The 17,539-nt window shown below is 59.0% G+C and overlaps 8 protein-coding genes across 8 annotated transcripts; 5 read left to right on the top strand and 3 right to left on the bottom strand.

Moving 5' to 3' along the window:
- The first annotated feature begins 13 nt into the window (after window positions 1-13).
- BDZ90DRAFT_230549 (hypothetical protein) lies at window positions 14-1,823 on the top strand. Its single transcript, XM_025505515.1, has one exon. The coding sequence runs from the start codon at window positions 140-142 to the stop codon at window positions 1,643-1,645; it is 1,506 nt and encodes a 501-aa protein (XP_025364307.1). The 5' UTR covers window positions 14-139; the 3' UTR covers window positions 1,646-1,823.
- Window positions 1,824-3,239: 1,416 nt separating this feature from the next.
- On the top strand, window positions 3,240-6,000 carry BDZ90DRAFT_217038 (DUF1793-domain-containing protein; the record flags this gene model as incomplete). Its single annotated transcript, XM_025504298.1, has 3 exons — window positions 3,240-4,708; window positions 4,788-5,445; window positions 5,530-6,000. 3 exons carry the CDS (start codon window positions 3,240-3,242, stop codon window positions 5,998-6,000), a joined length of 2,598 nt encoding a protein of 865 aa, XP_025364306.1.
- Window positions 6,001-6,046: 46 nt separating this feature from the next.
- On the bottom strand, window positions 6,047-9,300 carry BDZ90DRAFT_230547 (hypothetical protein). The gene is made up of 2 exons (XM_025505514.1): window positions 8,148-9,300; window positions 6,047-8,071 (listed from the first exon to the last, which is right to left on the bottom strand). The coding sequence occupies exons 1-2, from the start codon at window positions 9,233-9,235 to the stop codon at window positions 6,313-6,315; spliced, it is 2,847 nt and encodes a 948-aa protein (XP_025364305.1). The 5' UTR covers window positions 9,236-9,300; the 3' UTR covers window positions 6,047-6,312.
- A 112-nt stretch (window positions 9,301-9,412) lies between these two features.
- Window positions 9,413-12,532, top strand: BDZ90DRAFT_230546 (P-loop containing nucleoside triphosphate hydrolase protein). Its single transcript, XM_025505513.1, has one exon. It carries the CDS (start codon window positions 9,466-9,468, stop codon window positions 12,430-12,432), a length of 2,967 nt encoding a protein of 988 aa, XP_025364304.1. The 5' UTR covers window positions 9,413-9,465; the 3' UTR covers window positions 12,433-12,532.
- Window positions 12,083-13,298, bottom strand: BDZ90DRAFT_230545 (hypothetical protein). Its single transcript, XM_025505512.1, has 3 exons — window positions 13,173-13,298; window positions 12,943-13,107; window positions 12,083-12,871 (listed from the first exon to the last, which is right to left on the bottom strand). The coding sequence occupies exons 1-3, from the start codon at window positions 13,287-13,289 to the stop codon at window positions 12,485-12,487; spliced, it is 669 nt and encodes a 222-aa protein (XP_025364303.1). The 5' UTR covers window positions 13,290-13,298; the 3' UTR covers window positions 12,083-12,484.
- A 142-nt stretch (window positions 13,299-13,440) lies between these two features.
- BDZ90DRAFT_230544 (hypothetical protein) lies at window positions 13,441-15,118 on the top strand. Its single transcript, XM_025505511.1, has one exon. It carries the CDS (start codon window positions 13,452-13,454, stop codon window positions 15,090-15,092), a length of 1,641 nt encoding a protein of 546 aa, XP_025364302.1. The 5' UTR covers window positions 13,441-13,451; the 3' UTR covers window positions 15,093-15,118.
- Window positions 15,119-15,282: 164 nt separating this feature from the next.
- Window positions 15,283-16,327, top strand: BDZ90DRAFT_258598 (hypothetical protein; the record flags this gene model as incomplete). Its single annotated transcript, XM_025508087.1, has 2 exons — window positions 15,283-16,213; window positions 16,293-16,327. The coding sequence occupies 2 exons, from the start codon at window positions 15,283-15,285 to the stop codon at window positions 16,325-16,327; spliced, it is 966 nt and encodes a 321-aa protein (XP_025364301.1).
- A 24-nt stretch (window positions 16,328-16,351) lies between these two features.
- BDZ90DRAFT_209408 (hypothetical protein) lies at window positions 16,352-17,254 on the bottom strand (the record flags this gene model as incomplete). Its single annotated transcript, XM_025504046.1, has 1 exon — window positions 16,352-17,254. A coding segment is annotated over one exon (903 nt), but the record flags the coding sequence as incomplete, so codon positions are not given.
- Window positions 17,255-17,539: the final 285 nt, after the last annotated feature.

Here is a 17,539-nt window from a genome sequence, read left to right as displayed (position 1 = left end):
TTGCACTTTTGAACCTCCTTGGCGTTTGACCCCCTCACGCCCCATTTCACCATCTCCATCGAATCCACCCAACATAGCGTAGCAGAGGCGAGGTAGACGCTCGTGCTAGTAGATTGCGCTCTCATCCGCACCGCACAACATGCCCTTTCCCTACTCGGCATCCCCTCTGATGACTGCGTCTAAGCCATCACCGCCACCCACGCCGCACCGCAACGTCCCCTCTACCTCCTCCTCATCTCACGATGCAACTTGGTTCCAGTCATCATCAGCATCGCCCGCGACAAATGCTTCCAAAGGACTGATGGGCTGGCAGAGCTCGCCAGCAGTCCAATGGGGCTCGACTCCTTCGCTCTTGCCAGCCTCGGTGCAGTGGGGATCGAATACCTCATTCGGCGGGTCAGCATACGCATCTACCTCTCATCAACCACTTGAGTCACCATCGCACGTACTGTCGCCGCCCGACAAATTCCGCAAGTCGGAGAGCAAGCGAAAACGTTTCGAGGATGAGGACGAAGATGAAGAGATGGGCGGTCTCAGCATCAGGGGAAGCCCGTCGAGGGACCGAGACACACCAACTGCCGAGGGGCGCGCCATGGCTGGTCGCAGTCTGGTGCCCAAGAGGATCAGGGCTGGACCTGGGGCAGTGACGGGAGTCGATGTACCCGGAGGCTCTAGCTCCAGCTCAGGCTTGACGTCAGCATGGCACAAGGGCGATGACCTTCCCAGCGCTAACGCGACCTCATCAGCTACCCCAGCATCAGCCACCGCTTCATTCTCTCCGTCATCGAGCAACATCGACTTGGGCAAGCTCCTCACCTCCTTGGACAAGGCCAATCTCCTTTCTCTCCTCTCCTCCCTCCTCTCGCTCCGACCCGAACTCTCCTCGACCATTCACTCACTCCTACCCATTCCGACCCTCGAATCAGTGAATCAGTCCCTCGACGCCTACGAAAGCGACATCAAGCAGGCTCTTCCCTTTGGCTCCGGATCTGTACGCGCCGAGTACGCCTGGAATCGCCTCAGAAGCCCAGTGGCGGACATGGTTGCGGGCATTCAGGGATGGATGGAGTTCTTCCGCGCTAAGCAGGAAGAGACGAGTGCTCAGAATGAGGGCGTGCACCCCAGTACGATGTTCAGCTTGCTGCTGAGTATTACGATCAGGACGATCAAGATTCAGCGAGATTTGCTGCCGGCGGTCCCCTCTACGGCTCTGGGCATGTTCAGTGGCAGCGGCGAGCAAGCACGTACGGCGTGGTCATCGTCTTCTCCCTCGACCTTCCTCAGCGCTCTGCCCGCTTCGCTTTCCTCCCCTCACTCGCCAAACCTCATCGTCACCACACTGCTTCCTCTACTTCTTGGCGCGTGGGACGCTCTCCTCGGCCGCATCTCCCACGACATTAACGTAGAGAGTAAGATGCTCGGGCGAGAGGTCGTCGTGTCGTGGTTCAGGGGGATCGAGCAGTTACTGGCCGAGTGCGAAGCGAGCAAGCAGCAGCAGCAGCAGCAGCATGGTGACAGGTCGGCGGGAGCCGCAGAGCAGGGATCATCGGAGGGGGCCGAAGCCTTGCGGGCCATTCAGGGTAGTGTTCAGAAGTTGGGCACACAGCTCAAGAGCGAGATTGGGTGGACCATCGGGCTCTACTGATGCGTTGTCGCGTTAGATGCTGGTCAGCTCCTCTTCGGCGGGCCGGCTGCAGACTCTCCCTCTTTCCATTTCCGGCCTTTCGCTCTCTCTCTATATGAACATCGCGAGGCCCACGTGCCGCCTTATACCCCCCACGCTACCATCTACTACATCAATGCGAGTTTCTTCTGATCCTTTGTCTGTTTATTTGGATTGCTCCCTGCTTGGGGCCACGGTCACAGCGGGTGGACAGGGCCGATCTAAGAGCGCAAGAAGGTCACGAGGTCTTCCACGCCAAGGAGCTGCGCGTTGCTTACTATCCTCAGACTGACCCGCAAGTCGCCTCTTGACGAGAGCTCAACCGCACGACGACCACGCCTTTGTCCTTGTCCCGCTAACGAAGTGTTAATTGAAGGTCGCCTATTGAATGAGGGAAGCCTGGAAAAAGGAGGCCCCTCGCCGCCGTGTTTCCCAGCCTCAGCCCAGTTCCCTCTTTCTTCTCTCGGTCAATTTCGCCCTGCTGGTCCCGAAGTCGGACGACGTCTTGCTGCATGAGAAGAGCCAGTCGAGATGTGCGGGGGTGGCTCGAGCGTGCGGCGGATAGGCCGTGTGGCAGGCGAGTTGGGCGGCATTCGATCCTTGCTCGCGAGCCCGTCGAAGGCACCAAGGGGCTTTTGCTCCGCTCGCTGGCTTGCCTTCGAGCCAGCCACTCTCTGTTACTCCTGTTGCACTCGCCATCAGCATTACTCCTGTGCCCCTCTTTAGAAGAGCTCGATTGTCATCACGAGCTCGCATCTCCATACAGTCAGACTTTCGTCACTCTTTCATTCGTCTCTCATCTTCAAATCACTCCCTCACCTCACATCCCACGACGCGCGCGGATTGCCGCGACCCGACACTCCCTCACTCAAGGCTCTCGGACGGCTCTGAAGTGCAACGCCTTGGTCTTTGGCTTTGCACTATTTTGCGGGCCGCCAACAGCAATCTCGTCTGGCCATCTCATACCGCAATTAGCTTTGCCCACCCGCTCGCCCTCTCCCTCGCTCCTTCCCCCCGCGCCCTCGTTCGATCACCCTCCCTCGCTCATCGCAATTGTCTCTCTTTCGGCCCGTGTCCCGTCGTAGATCGAGATGCGCTTCTCCCTTCTCGCACTGCCTTCGGGCTTGAGCGCTTTGGCCGCTCTTGTCCTCCTGACCTCGTCGCCATCCCCCGTCAACGCCGGACTCAAGCATTCCGACAACATCGTCTTTCAGCAACTCGCTGACTTGACTCGACCTGACTCGCTCAAGCATCACCCTGGTCAGCCCTTTGGTTCCATCGAGCAAAGCAGTCAGGATCTGCCGCCTCAGGTGCAGGGCGTCGATTGGAAGGTGACCAAGACGCAGTTCGTGGGTCGCCAGCCGCCTGGCTCTGTCAATAGGCAATATCAGGGCAATAGCCTACCTCTCGCTGGACTCGCACCCATCTTCTCTAACGGTCAGACTGAGCAGGAGGTGAGCACGAGTGGGCGTGCCATGATGCTCGCTACCAAAGACTAATTTGCTCCTCTTGCTCACCTCATCTCGCCCGTCAGGCCAACATCGGTGGAGCCCTTGACAAGCTACGCAAGCAAGTCATGAAGGCCATCAACAGCTTCCAACAAGCACTCGAGGGCAAGAAGGAGGCCGGCAAGGGCACCTTCACCCCCATCGCACCTCCTAGTCTTCCCCTCGCCGTCAAGGGCCCCTACATCAGCGCTTGGCTCCCCACAGGCGGCAACCTCAACGCCACGCCTCCCAACGCGGCAGGCAATGGCGGCCTCCTCGCTGGTCAAGACCCCGCCTTCTGGACCACCGGCTACGGCGCCAATGGTGACTACCGTCTGGGATGGCACGGACTCATTCGCGTAGACAACACGACTTACCAATGGATGGGCAACGCCTTTGGCACCACCATTGCCAAAGGTCCCAATGCCGAGCAGCTCTCTGCAGAGTACACGGCGACGCGCACCATCTTCAAGTTCAATGCCAACGGAGTCCTCTTCACGGTTACCTTCATGACGCCCGTCTGGCCCAACGACCTCGTCCGCCAGTCGATTCCGCTCAGCTACTTGCACGTCGAAATCGACAGCAAGTCGGCGCAAAACCACTACGTGCAGCTCTACGCCGATATTGATGAGAGGTGGGTCACGGCTCACGTTGAGGAGTTCGAGACGTACCCGTATCACCAGGAGTTCAAAGACTTGAAGGGCGTAGCGCGCTACTATCTCTCGCGCGACAAGCCCCAGGTCTACACCGAGTTCAGGCAGCGCGCCGAGTGGGGGCAGGTGACTTGGGCCGCTAGGGACAGGCCTGCCATCTACGCTCGAAACAACAACAACGTTGTCACACAGAAGGAGTTCCTCGACACGGGAATCCTCACCAATACCCGCGACCGAGTTGCAGGTGACAACAATGCCTTTGCCTACGCCGTCGACTTCGACAGCCATCAGGGCAACTGGGACGCCCTCTTCGCCATTGGTCAGTTCCGCGACCCCTACGTCAACTACATTCGCGCCAAAAACCCGGGCACGAACAGCACGAGCAGTTACCAAGAGGACCGCTACGGGCTGTGGGCGGCCAACTTCACCATGGACGAGGCCACGACCTTCTTCATTGACGACTTTGAGAACGCTCAGAAGCAATGCATCAAGCTCGATGAGCAGGTTGCGAGCGACTCCAAGGCCGTCGTCGGAGGTGGAGACACGGGCGATCACTATGCTGCGATCACGACCCTCTCTGTTCGCCAGTCGCTCGCTACGCTTGAGCTCACCATCTCCAAGGACAAGAAGGGCAACTATAACGCCAATGACACGCTCATCTTCCTCAAGGAGATCAGTAGTAACGGTGACATGTCGACGGTCGACGTCTTCTTCCCGCAGTTCCCTCTCCTCACATACCTCAACCCAGAGTTCCTCCGCTTGGTCATGCTGCCCATCTTCGAGTACACCGAGAGCGGCCTGTACCCGAACAAGTGGTGTGTGCACGACCTCGGCGTCTACCCCAATGCATTCGGGCACAACGACGGTAATGATGAGCCCATGCAGGTCGAGGAGAGTGGCAACATGTGAGTGCAAGCTGAACAGCGCAGGGGGAGCAGTGGCTCGGTGACTGACGAACCTCTTGGTCTCCTGCTCCTCTGTCAGGATTCTCATGACGCTGCACTGGGCTCAACTCGTGGGCAAAAAGGTGGCCGTCCCCTTCCTCCGCAAGCACTACCGCATCATGCGCCAATGGGCCGAGTTCCTCATCGAGGACTCGCTCATCCCCTCCTCCCAGCTCTCGACGGACGACTTCGCTGGTGTGCTCGCCAACCAGACCAACCTCGCCATCAAAGGCATCGAGGGCATTGCCGCCATGGGCGTGATCGCGGAGTGGATCGGCGAGACGAAGAATGCGACCAACTACCGCAACATTTCGACGGAGTACGTTAAGAAATGGCAAAAGCTCGCCGTAGACAAGAAGAAGACGCACCTTAAGCTCGCTTACCAGGACGACAAGTCGTGGGGCACGCTCTACAACTTGATTGGTGATCGCATCCTCAACTTGCAGCTGGTGCCCAAGTCGGTGTACGACCTGCAGGACAAGTACTACCCAACCGTGGCACAGAAGTACGGCGTCCCTCTCGACTCGCGCCACAACTGGACCAAGTCTGACTGGGAGATGTGGGCCTCTAGCATTGCCACCTCAGACAAGACGCGCAACCTCTTCATCGACCGGCTGTTCAATTTCTACTCGGACGCACAGACTGACGCCCCCATGACGGACCTGTACGAGTCGACTACGGGCGACTTCCCCAAGCAGGTGAGTATAGGCGCAGCAAGATGTGCATGCGCTGCAGCTCCGTACTGACGGCCCTTCACGCTTCGCGCCATGAAATCAATCCAGCCATTCGACCCTTTGATCTACTTCATTGCTCGTCCAGTGGTCGGTGGTCATTTCATGCACCTGGCGATACAGAAGGCGGACAAGGCCAACAAGATCAGTTCGTCCAATCCCTACAAGTACGGGCCAAAGAGCAACGACGTACTCGGCGGCGGAGCCAACGTGACCGGGACCGACCTGGCGCTCAGTCAAGACGAACTCTTCAAGAAGGAGTCCGCCAAGCCCAAGCCCAACGACGCCGCTGTTCAAGCCAAGCTGAAGCACTGGGATGAGCACAAGAACGATGCTCCTCCGAGCTCTCCGCCTTCGAAGCAGAAGGTCTTGGACGCCCACAAGACGAAGCAGAGGGCCAGCCTCTCCCAGCAGCTCTTTAGCGTGCCGAGGAGCGGCGAAGACTGCGAAGGCGTGGCGTGCTGGGAGCCTTTGAAGGCTATGGGGTTCAAGAAGAAGCATAGCAAGGGGCCCGATGAGTAGAGTGGAGCCGCTGGCACGTCATCACCCGTGGACCACCTTCCGTCTCTTTGATTCTTCCCTCCCACTCGACTGCAGCTGGTTCGCAGCTAGAGGCTGAGATAGATCCACGATCTTCCTCTCGCTTTCCACTTCTTGATTCTCATGTATGATGCTCCTGTTTCTCGGTCTTCTCGATCTCACATCATCATCATCCTTTCTCTAATTCAATCGAATAATCTTGATCATCACCGTCGCGAGCTCGATGTTACCTCAGCGGCGAGTCATACAAATCAATCGCTGCAACTCATTAGCGCATTCAAGTCTAGCAAGCCACTACTCCTCTCCATTGGCCCGCTTCGCCCTGTCCCTGTCCCTCTCTCTCCTCTCCCTGGCGTTTGCCCTCTGCTCCCTTCCCACTCTCGCGGCTTGTTCAGCCTCCCTCTTTAGGTCCTCCTCATCACCGGCTTTGGCTAGACCCTTCGGTCCCTGACCCCATCGTCCCGCGCGCGGTCCCCAATCGGCAACCATTCCCCAGACGTGCACCGGCGAAATACGAGGGGGACCGCCTTCTTCATCGCGACTCGGAGGAGGGGCGGATCGTTCCCCTTCGTAGGCGACCTGCTGCGCCCCAGCGTCGGCATCCAGGTCGCGCGGGGGCGAGCGTCCAAAGGCAGTGCTGGGCATGTTGTGCGCTACGGGTCCACCTTTCATTGCTGATGGTCGACCACCTGAAGCGACGCTGGCGAGATCATCGTCGCGATACGCTGATGTCCTCCCTGGGAAAGTCGATGCCTCATACGACGCCTCGTCCGCAAAATCGGTCATGCCCGCCAAGGTTGGATGGGCCTCCCTCGACGAATGGCCAGTGGGGCCCGCACGGCTCGCAGAGCTGCCCGGGGCCTCTTCGCCCTCCCTCCCCTCACGCACCCCCCAAAGCATCAATTCGCTCTCCAGAAGAGGAGCCCATCTCTTCCTCCTTCGCCAGACCTCGTCGTTGCTCATCTCGTGTAGACGACTCACCGCCCTCGCGTAAGAGAATCGCTCGTCTGCGCCTGAGAATATGGCCAGGTCAGGGAATCCCACAACCACTTCTTCGCGGGCGCGAGCGGCTTCTTTGGCGAGACGACGGGCTTCTCTCTCCTGAGCAGCGGTGCGCTGTGGTGGCGCGGAGGAAGAGGAGGAGGCGGCTTCGGGTGACACCTCGTCCACGTAAGAGGAAATGTTGGGTCTGAACCCTTCCTCCACGTCCTGCCTTGCTTCGGAGAGGGTTTCGCTCTGAATCAGATCGGACGAGTCGAGATCGTAGTACTCTTCCTCTTCCTCCCGCCCGTCCCGCTGTGCTCTCCTAGCCGCGAGCTCTTCCTCTTCCGGGTACCCCTGCCCTGCCTTGGGAGTCAAGAAGGGGCTTCGCGCCCCTCGAGCGGACATGTCCACCACATCATCAGGCTCAGCCTGCCCCTGGCCCAGGCCCCTCCTACTCTGTCCCCCGGCAGTGCCTCGGGAACGGTTCTCCCTCCTCTCTCCCCTTGCATCGGGGAAGAAGAGCTCGTCCGGCTCACTGTCCGCCAGCACGAGTAGACGCGTCCCACCCTCGTATGCAGCGTCAATGAAAGTGATCCATCTTCTCGCAAGGTTCTTGTTGACCAGCAGCAATTGCGGCACGTCACGTACCACTATCTCCTCGAAGTGGGAGACGATGGTAAGGTAGTCGGCCGGGCCGAGTGGCGAGTCGCAGAGCTCATGGAAGGTGAAGATTGCGACGGAGGGCGAGGAGGAAGTGGGTGGGTAGGCGAGGGGGATGTGCAGGGGTCGGTTGTATACTTTGAGCGTGGTAGGAGTTGATTGACGATGGTCGATGAGCGCGTTGAGCCGCTGCTGGAAAGCCGACTCCTGGGAGCGGAGATAGTACGCTGTGCGTGCCAGTGAGTGGGAGCTTGCCGGACCTTCGTCGACCTTGGCTTTCGCCTTGTCCTCATCGAGCCCAAGGGAGGTCCAAAACTCGACTGCGCCCGGGGAACGACGGAAGTCGCGCTCGCTCTTCATCTCGTGGACGGGGCAGCGATTCTTGAGGGCTTCAAAGAATTGGACCAGTCTGGCGGCAGGGGCGAGGGGAGGGGACTGATGGTCAGCATACGGCCAGGAGAGTGCGGCTTCGCGCGGGCACTTACTGCTGCTGCTGCACGCCATTGTTGTAGAGGTCCTCCGGCAAGCGGTTCGACGACCCAACGACGACCCCACCAAGCATCCAGTACGCCTCCAGAGTGCGCTTGAGTAGGCCTGCCGAGGCAATGTCGACCAGCTGCACCTCGTCGAAGAGCATCACGGGCCCGTAGTTGAGGAACATTTGGGCCGCCGCATGCAATGGCAGTGTCGTGGTGCTGGCTGTAGCCACATTAGCCGTGGCCTCTGCATACATGCGCTCTTGCTCCTCGAGATGAGCTTGAGCCCCATCTGAGTCAGAGAGGGAGTCTGGGCGAAAGAAGGGCATGCCTTGCAGTACGCGCCTCCAACCTGATCCTTTGCCGTCTGGGCGTAAGCCGTGCTCTCCTCCTCGTTTCCATACTACCCCGGTCCCGCGCGAGGGCAGGACAGTGTTTCTCCTGGGCCCACTGGACACATGCTGACCCCACTCGAGGTCCTTTTCACTTGTGGCTTGCGGTGTTGGAGGAGCTCCTCCCCTCAATGCCTGCCTGCGCTTCTCTGCCTCTACCCAAATGATGCGGTAGATGGTAAGGAGGAGGTGATGATAGTGCCTACGGAATTTTCCTCTCGTGGGGAGCGAGTCGAACCAGATGTCCAACACCATCGACTTGCCTGTACCTGGTGGACCGGTGATGAGAAGCCCACGAGGAGTGTCGAGGTCGGCGAGCGTTTGTTGCGTGGTGAGATAGCGCACGAGCTGTTGCTGCTGCTGTTGCTGCTGTTGCTGGGCAGTCCCACTCGCTGATGTCTCTCCCTGGGAGTCAGTGAGTGAGCGTCCCTGCCCGCCGTTGAGGATTCCCAGCAAGTGAGCAGGCGGTGTATAGTCTTGCAGTCTTCTTGATAAGTTGCGGAGCTTGACCAATGCTTTGACCTGCTCTTGATCCTCATCGAGCTCGCCCCTAGCTACTTTTGCTTGATAGATTGCCAATGGATCGGTGATCTGCAGCTCGTTGGCTGACTCTGCTGAGGGCCAGCTTCGAGTCCCGTGATGCAGCGCATAGCGTGGTGATGTCGCTCGCAAGTAGACGAGTCGGCGAGCTTGAGTGGGTATCATGGTGATAGGCTGGGGATCAAAGGAAAAGGAGTGCGAGTATCACTTTCCCCGCACGCAATGCCTTGGAGGAGCATTGCTGAGGCCATCAAGTCATGCACGTCGGACTGACGTCGCCTCCACTCCTCGGGCGGACCACGACGACGGCAGAGACGCGGCTTCAACTTTTTCCGACTTCTTCTCAACCTCGAGGCCCAATCAAGAGAGCAGGCTACCTAGCAAAGAGGGCAAAGATGCTACAAAGGGCGTCAGCAAGACATGCGGCGACTTCAAGCAGGCAGCTGTCCATTGCTGTGTCCCTCAGGGCATGTCCCGCCGGTATGGCCAGGTCCGCTCAAAGCCTTGGACCGCGCATGACGATGACCAAGACTCTTCAACCACGATCCCCTGCTATGCGCCGCTGCTTCTCCTCCTCCGCACCGCTACTCTCAACACCACACGAGGTCCCTCTCTCCGCCATTCGCAACATCTCCGCTTGGGGACACATAGATGCAGGCAAGACTACACTCACCGAACGTCTCCTCTACCACACAGGCGGGCAAGCCAGTGCACCTGACTCGGTCCACTCTGCAGCCAATTCAGCATTGCCGGGCGACGTCGATTCCGGATCGACGGTCACCGACTACCTTGAGCAAGAAAGAGAAAGAGGCATCACAATACAAAGTGCAGCCGTCGGCCCACTATGGTGGAAATCGCAGAGCAGCAAGGATAACCCTTCGGCAGCTATCACCCTTGTTGACACGCCAGGCCATATCGACTTTACCATCGAAGTCGAGCGCGCCCTCCGTGTCGCCGATGGGTGCATCGTAGTGATGGATAGCGTAGAGGGAGTCGAGGCCCAGACGGAAGGCAACTGGAAGATCGGCAGCCGATATGGGATCAAGTCGAATGTCCTCTTCTTGAACAAGCTCGACAGGCCCGGAGCATCTATTGCGAGATGCTTGCGGTCATTTGTTCAGCGGGGTCTTCACGCAAGACCATTGCTACTGCAGCTGCCCATCTTGCCGTCGGGATCAGGAGGAACAGAAATTGACGGCGGTATAGCTGGAGTCATCGACCTTCTCACCAAGGAAGAGCTGCGCTTCGAAGGCAGAGCGGGCGAGCAGGTAGTCCGCACTCCTTCTTCATCACCAGAGATAGGGCCCGCCCGTCACTCATTGATCGAGTCCCTCGCTTCCCTCGACGAGGTCCTCATGGAAGAGCTCTTCAGCATCGAGTCGGACGATCCTCACCAGAGCATCTCAGCCCAATCCCTGCGTCAAAGCATCCGTCGACTCACGATCGCCGGCAAGATTGTCCCTACCCTCCTCGGCTCGGCAGCCAAGCATGTCGGGGTACAGCCTGTACTGGACGCTGTGGTCGATTACTTGCCCTCGCCGGGCGAAGCGGGCGATGTACGTGATGAGCTAGGGATGGGCAAGGGCACAGTCCATGGTACGAGTGAGCGCGCCCGTGAGGTCGGGCGAGGAGGATCGCGCAAGCCCAAGGTACAGGGCAAGGCTACTCCACCGTCCAAAGAGGCGAGCGAGAAGAAGGAAAGCGCTGCAGCCGCTTCAGACGGGCCTCGTCTGACAGGCGAAGACGATGCGGTCGCCGCAGCCGAAGACGCCAACCGTGTCTCGATCAACGTACAAGACCCGACCCTCTCCTGCCTGGCATTTAAAGTCGTCTGGGACAAGCGTCGGGGGCCAATGACATTCGTGCGGGTCTACTCGGGCACGCTGAGTCGTACTACCACGCTCTTCAATACCTCCACGGGCACGAGGGAACGACTCAGTCGCCTCCTCTTGCCTTTCGGGTCTACGTATACCGAAGTAGAGAAGCTTGGCGGGGGACAAGTGGGCGTCCTGCTCGGCCTCAAGGACACAAGAACGGGTGACACGCTCGTTGACGCTAGGCCTGCAGGAGGCAAAGCGGCTACAATGGATCCTACGCTCCGCCTGCGACCGGTGGACGTCCCCCCACCAGTATTCAGCGTAAGCGTCGATGCCCACTCCAAATCCGACGAAGAAGCTGTGAACGAAGCGCTAGCCATGCTAGTCCGTACCGACCCCTCCCTCCGACTCGATTCTGGATCGGGGGACGACGCAGGCGGAGGGTCAGCTTTCGGTGCCGCAGGCACCAATCAGACCATCCTGAGCGGCATGGGCGAGCTTCACCTGGATATCGCAAAAGATAGGCTGAAAAATGAGTTCGGGGTGAAAGCGCGCATCGGTGGAGTCAGAGTCGCTTTCAGAGAGACGGTCGACGAGCAGCTGCGCGGCGTCAATGCAGAGCCTCATGTCGTAGAGGACGTTCTGGAGCGCGATATGGGCGGTAAGCGGGTCAAGGCAGGGGCTCGCGTGACCGTGCAGGCCCTGGCAGAGAACGAGGAAGGAGACCCCGCCTACGGAGATAATATCGTTGAGGTTCGCCTGGGTGGCGAAGAGGGCCAGAAGGGCAACATTGAATCTCGCTCCGAGGCCAAGAGTCGTACAGCTCGAGGCAATAAGGGTGATCCCGCATCTGGCGTGTCAAACCTCAATGCTGAGCAGAGGCAGGCTCGTCGGGAGGGAAGCAAGGGAGCCACTCCTGCCGGATCAGACGAGACCGGTACCGTAGGCATCGACGCAGACTCTCTGCGGCGCTCTGTTCTTTCGGGGGTGACGGCTTGCCTCTCGCGCGGCCCTCTGGCTTCACAGCCCTTGACGAAGCTGCACATTCGTGTCACCGATGTGCAGACCTTTGGACCCGAGCAGAGTCCCCCTCGCGCGGTGGGCGCGATCATCCAGAGCCTTGTGCGCCGTGCGGTGCGTGAGGCAGGGGCACGCATTGCGGAGCCTGTCATGCGGGTGAGGATCGAGACGGAGGAGGGACATATGGGGCGAGTGGTGAGCGATGTCACGACCGATCAAGGCGGGGATATCGTTGAGGTGGAGCATGAAGGGGCAGCGCAGGAGGGGACGGAAAGGAGGCCGGTGGATGTGTATCTTCCACCGGAGTCGCAAGGAGAAGGTGGAGAGGCAGAGGGAGCCATTCCTGGCGCGAGACAGAAGACGACCATTGTCGCTCTCGTTCCGCTGACGAAGCTCGTCTCCTACTCATCGCGCCTCCGAGCTTTGACGGCGGGCACAGGCACCTTTACTATGCGCCTCGAGGGGTTCAGAAAGGTGAGCGATGAGCGGCAAAAGCAGATCTTGGAGGAGCTGGGACGCGTTTGAGCAAGAACATATGCACGGCGTAGAATGTCATTGTACTCAGCGCTCTTTACGATCATCTATGTACTGGTATCAGCTCCTCGAGTAATGAAGCGGGCCACTTGGTCTGGCCTGAAGCTTCTCGCTCGTCTTGCTGGGCTTTCAGGCTTTCCAGCGTGGTAAGGAGGTCCTTCCACGCCCGATGCTGCACGCGCATGGAACTGAGGGAGAGATCCTCGCTTTCCTCGCCCTCGGTGCCGTTTGCCGCCTTGTCGCCATCTGACTTCGATGTGGGTTGCTGAGGCTGCTGCAGATCGGCGAGGTGAGCTGGCATGGCTGCTCGGCCAGCTCTGGCTGCGTTGGATCCTCCGCCGGCAACGAGAGCGTGTGAGGCGGTCAGGACAGGAGGATGTTGGGCGAGAACGAGGAAGCGAATGGCTTTGCGAAGGGTGAGTTGAATGTCCTGTCGAGCGCGAGAATGTCAGACCATACGTCCATAGGCATACTGTAATTTCGCCCTGCCAATGGACTCACATGAACGCTGGCAAGCCAATCCTGAAGCAGGTCCTCATAGTCACTCATGGCGATTGGCTCTTGCTCCTCCCCGTCGTGATTCGCACTCTGCGCTGTTGCTTCCTGAGATTTGTCAATAAGCGATGCGAGAGCATCTGCCATTTGGGTGAGGAGGAGGGCGAGGCGCTGCGAGGAGATCGATCTTGTCAGAAAGGATGGCAGCTCAATCATTGATGCCTTGCCCGACTCACGCCATCCCCAGCTGCTAGTCTTTGCGCCAGCCTCTCGGCCTGATGCGCTTTGTCCTGCCTTGACGGGCCAGCTACAGCTGCTCCATTCTGCGGCTTGGCCTCTCCTTGAGCCTCCATTGTGAGTCCTTGGTGATGCGGATGAACGGATGGCAAGGAAAGAGTGCAGTCCGGTCGACGCACGGGCTTCTCTCTTTTGTTTTCGTGCCTTCGCGCCTGTGCAGCGACCAACACCTTTTCCTCTTCTCCTTAGCTCATCCCCACACTCGGGCTCGTCATCGTATGTCCCTCGACCTTGACTGGTCGCTCCTAGATGCGCAACTAGCCGACTCGCTCCTCGCAAAGCTCAATGCGTCCCTCAGCAAGGCCCCCCGTCCAGACTTCATCGGGCCCATCTCTCTGACGTCCCTCGACTTCGGGCAGGACCCGCCGGATGTGACGCTCACCCATCTGGGAGATGTGTGGAGAGAGCTCAGCGATGAGGCTACGGCGGCCGCCTCGCAGCAGCAGGCAGCTACCGAGACTACTGCGGTGAGGCATGTGGCTGCGCAGGCCTTTGAGGATGAGGCGGAGGATGACGAGGGAGACGTCATTGCGCCAGGGGAGCAGGGATACAGAGGCCAAGGGCCGCAGCCGATGCGCAAGAGATTGCAGCCTGGAGATCATCTCGCTAGGCTAGCAGAGCATTCCTTACCATTCACAGGGCCAGGTGTTGTCGGTCCCCGCCTGCAGACGTTCCGTCAGTACACGCCGAGCGATATCCAACAAGTCCATGGCGGTGCGGCTGGATCTATGGCGAGTTTCCCAGCATCGATACCGCAATGGGCCAATGGTGGTCCAGGATCAGCATCAGGCAGCGGTCTGACTACACCTGCTTGGGGAGCGGGATTAGGTACCCGTCCATGGCCACAGCGATCGCAAACGGGGAGCGGAGGTGTCGTCCCACCGAGTCCGTACTACAGTGGCATGCACACTCCCAATACGTCCGGGTACTTCGGTCATTGGCCCGGCGCATTACCACCAAATCATCAGCAACAGCAGCCATATCGACGTCCAACTTACTGGCGAGCATCTCAGAGCGGCCTGTCGGCAAGCAGGTCACCACCTGCCTGGGGTCCTTCGACTGGAGATCCTTCACCTGCCGATACGCCGGGAGGATCTAAAGGGCCGCAAGACCCTTCGTCGTCGTCGTCAACATCCCAACTACCCTCTATGCAAATGCAATTCTCCGTCGTCTGGTCGACCAACACGCTCAAGCTAGGCATCAATACTTCCCTCGTCATCAACCACCCAACACCCGCGTTCATGCAACTGCCACTCAGCGTGTCGGTCATTGGTTTGGGCGTGCAGGCGGGCGTGGTAGTGGCATTTGAGGAGGGAGACGAGGATAGAGGAACAATGAGAAGGGTCCATGTCTCCCTGGTAGAGGACGAGAGCGGCATTGGAACGGACGAGGGGAGTGATGATGTGGACGATGATGAGCTGGAGGGCGGATCGAGGCGTCGTGAGGGGACCAGTGATACCATCATCGCATCGGGTCAGGCGACGACAACAGCAGCGGCAGCTACATCAGCACGAGGGCTTCGCACGCCGCCGCAATACGGGTCACGGCGCACCAGTCACACCCAGCCTCCTCCGCCTATCCACCCACATCAACAGCGACCCCCAACAGTAGGTGAGCGTCTCCTCCCTCACGTCACGCTCGAGTCTTCGGTTGGACAAGTGGATAAGCATGGGCTGCGCAATGTGGGAAAGGTGGAGAAGTTTATCGTCGAGGTGCTCAGGAAGGCAGTGGAGGACGAGCTCGTCTGGCCCAACTTCTATACCATTGCGCTGCCTGCGAGTGCGCCGGCGGGGCCTAAGCGGGAGGAGAGGACGAGAAGACGGCCATCGTCGCCATCGTTGTCAAATGGGTCGCTCTAATATCATTACGCATAAAGTCGTGGTCAGAGATTGCGAGCTAGTGTGAAGGTCAAGATAGGCAAGCGGCGGAGCTCGACGCGTGAATGCAAATGGCCCATGCGGCGCCGGACAGACGTCGAGAGAGCAGCGAGACCAACTCTTCTCTGTCTACCTTCTTGTCCCATTCCCCTCTCTGTCATCGCACACGATAATGGCAACGAAAGCCTACTCCCTTTGGATCTACGATAGACACTGCACTTTGATCTATCACCATGACTGGACCGTTGCCTCCTCCCCTTCTTCCTCCACTCCCTCACCATCACGCCCGCTGCTCAATCCTGGCCCTGACCTCCTCCCCGGGGTGAGCAGGTGTGTCACGACGTCAAGTACAGCAGCGAGAGATGGGGCTAGCAGTGTGGGTCAGGGCTATCCAAATGGTGGATCATCGTCTTCAAGACCAAATTCGACCCCATCCGCTCCATCGGGCCAGCTCCCCCTCACCGAGCACGCCAAGCTCATCTATGGCCTCGTCTACTCGCTACGTAATATGCTCTCAAAGCTTTCCCCTTCCTCTGGCGATTCGAATCCATCACGGCAGCAATCACTGCCCTCAGCATTCAATACCTATACGACACCCACGTATTCCCTCTCCCACCTCCAAACGGCGAGCATGTACACCTTCGTCTTGCTGACTGACCCTGTTCAGCCTCCATCGCGCGGGCTTGGGGTGGCTCCTCCTCCTACGAGGCCTGCTTCTGCTCTACTAGGAGTGGGAGGAGGGTCAGACCCAATGAGCGGTGGAGCTCCTACTGGCGGGGGAATCCCTGGGTCTGGGGGCATGTCATTGCCAGGTGTGCTGAAGCAGATTGTCGGGGGACCGTGGTTAGAGTGGGTGGTTCGCAACCCCGCAACAACGGCTATGCTATCAGGATCAGGGCTGGGAGAGGGGCAACAGCAGCAGCAACTGGGGACGGGCGGATTGGAGTGGGAGGAGATGGACGATGTGGAGCTGGGAGAGGACGGAGATGGCCAGGCAGACGGAGTGACGGATGGCGAGGGAAGCGGGGTGAAGGGTAGCATTGCGAGGGCCACGAGGTCAAGAGGTGTGGACTCGGATGGTTTCAGGAGTGGAGTTGAGGCAGGTGAGTTGCTCCTCGAACTACATTGTGCGGACATTTCAGGCGCTCACGCCAATGACCCTCTCATCCTTCGCGCTCACAGTCCTCGCTCAGAACAAGCTCTCGACGGTATTTTGATGGATCTTCGTGATGCTCTTGCCATCATGGTCCAGGTAATGCCAAGTCATTGTGCAGCAGCGCTACCACTTCCATATACCGCGGCTCTTCCTGCACAGTCACGATCCCGTGCCTGACCAAGAAATCTATGACCACTAGGGCACAGTTGGGTTTGAACTCCCCCTTGCCCATCCGTTGCAACACCTCGTCCACCTCCATCAATCTGAAATCTTCTGCCTCCCCGTCCTCTGGCCTCAACCTCACGTCCGCTGGAAGGGGCAGATCGTACGTATACTCCACCTCGGGCTGCAAATAGCCCTCCGGCGTACGATACACATAGGTGATGACGCCCGTCTGGCGCAGGTGCTGACGAACTAGGTCGGCCGGCAAACCAGCCTCTTCCCAGCATTCTCGTACCATGCTTTCATACGGAGAGTCTCCCGATGTGATGCCGCCTGCGACGGAGTTGTCGAGGTAGGAGGGCCAGGTCGCCTTTGTGGGGGAGCGACGTGGGGTCCAAAGGCGAAGACCTTCTGTGCTGCCTGCATTGCCTGATTTTGATGCTGAGCTGCCGTCGACATAAGCTGTCATATGCACTCCAAACGTCGCGAGCCCAAATAAGGCGCACGCCGCCCGCTCCAGCTCAAATGCTCTCTCATTCGGCACTGTCTCCTTGTTCTCCCATGTGCGATAAGGGTAGGAAGGAGATGAGTAGATGCCATACATCTCGTCGCGCCAGCCGTCTAAAGCTGAGCTGAAAAGCCCCTCCTCATGCCATGCCCCTACAACGTCTGCTAGGGCTTTGCTCCGTTTCTCGAATGTATTCAGCCGGGCGTGCAGCCCTATGCGACTCCAACGCCCGTCGTGAACGAAGACTGTCGTCTCCGCATTGTCATTGCGAGCCTTGATTGCATCGAGGACATTGGCCGGGATGAAGCCGATCTGCGCTGTTGGCTTTGGGTCGAGGTGCAGGTGGAAGGGGACGTACTCGTCTGTCGTGGGTGACGAGAAGAGAGGGTGAGGGTGGTTGTGGCAAGTGAGGATGGTGGAGAGCAACGAGGCCGAAGACGCTTTCCCTTGAGAGGTGGACGAAGCGATCATCGCTAATGGCGAGGACGGCGAGCTGACTGGTGCTGCTGAAGAAGCTCGATGTCGCCGTCGATCTCAAACCTTGATTGCCATTTCTTCCGCTCGCGCTCAATCAGGCATGGCCCCTGCACCAGGCGAACTCCA

Source organism: Jaminaea rosea (assembly GCF_003144245.1).
Source record: "Jaminaea rosea strain MCA 5214 unplaced genomic scaffold BDZ90scaffold_2, whole genome shotgun sequence".
In the NCBI taxonomy this organism is placed as follows: domain Eukaryota; kingdom Fungi; phylum Basidiomycota; class Exobasidiomycetes; order Microstromatales; genus Jaminaea; species Jaminaea rosea.
This window is presented reverse-complemented; position numbering and strand designations above follow the sequence as displayed.

Coding starts and splice junctions, on each gene's coding strand:
- BDZ90DRAFT_230549 (XM_025505515.1), top strand. CDS start 140: ATGCCCTTTCCCTACTCGGCATCCCCTCTGATGACTGCGTCTAAGCCA.
- BDZ90DRAFT_230547 (XM_025505514.1), bottom strand. CDS start 9,235: ATGATACCCACTCAAGCTCGCCGACTCGTCTACTTGCGAGCGACATCA. Junction 8,072..8,147: donor AATGGCGTGCAGCAGCAGCA/GTAAGTGCCCGC, acceptor CCCTGCCGCCAG/ACTGGTCCAATTCTTTGAAG.
- BDZ90DRAFT_230546 (XM_025505513.1), top strand. CDS start 9,466: ATGCTACAAAGGGCGTCAGCAAGACATGCGGCGACTTCAAGCAGGCAG.
- BDZ90DRAFT_230545 (XM_025505512.1), bottom strand. CDS start 13,289: ATGGAGGCTCAAGGAGAGGCCAAGCCGCAGAATGGAGCAGCTGTAGCT. Junction 13,108..13,172: donor GACTAGCAGCTGGGGATGGC/GTGAGTCGGGCA, acceptor ATCTCCTCGCAG/CGCCTCGCCCTCCTCCTCAC. Junction 12,872..12,942: donor ATTGGCTTGCCAGCGTTCAT/GTGAGTCCATTG, acceptor CGCGCTCGACAG/GACATTCAACTCACCCTTCG.
- BDZ90DRAFT_230544 (XM_025505511.1), top strand. CDS start 13,452: ATGTCCCTCGACCTTGACTGGTCGCTCCTAGATGCGCAACTAGCCGAC.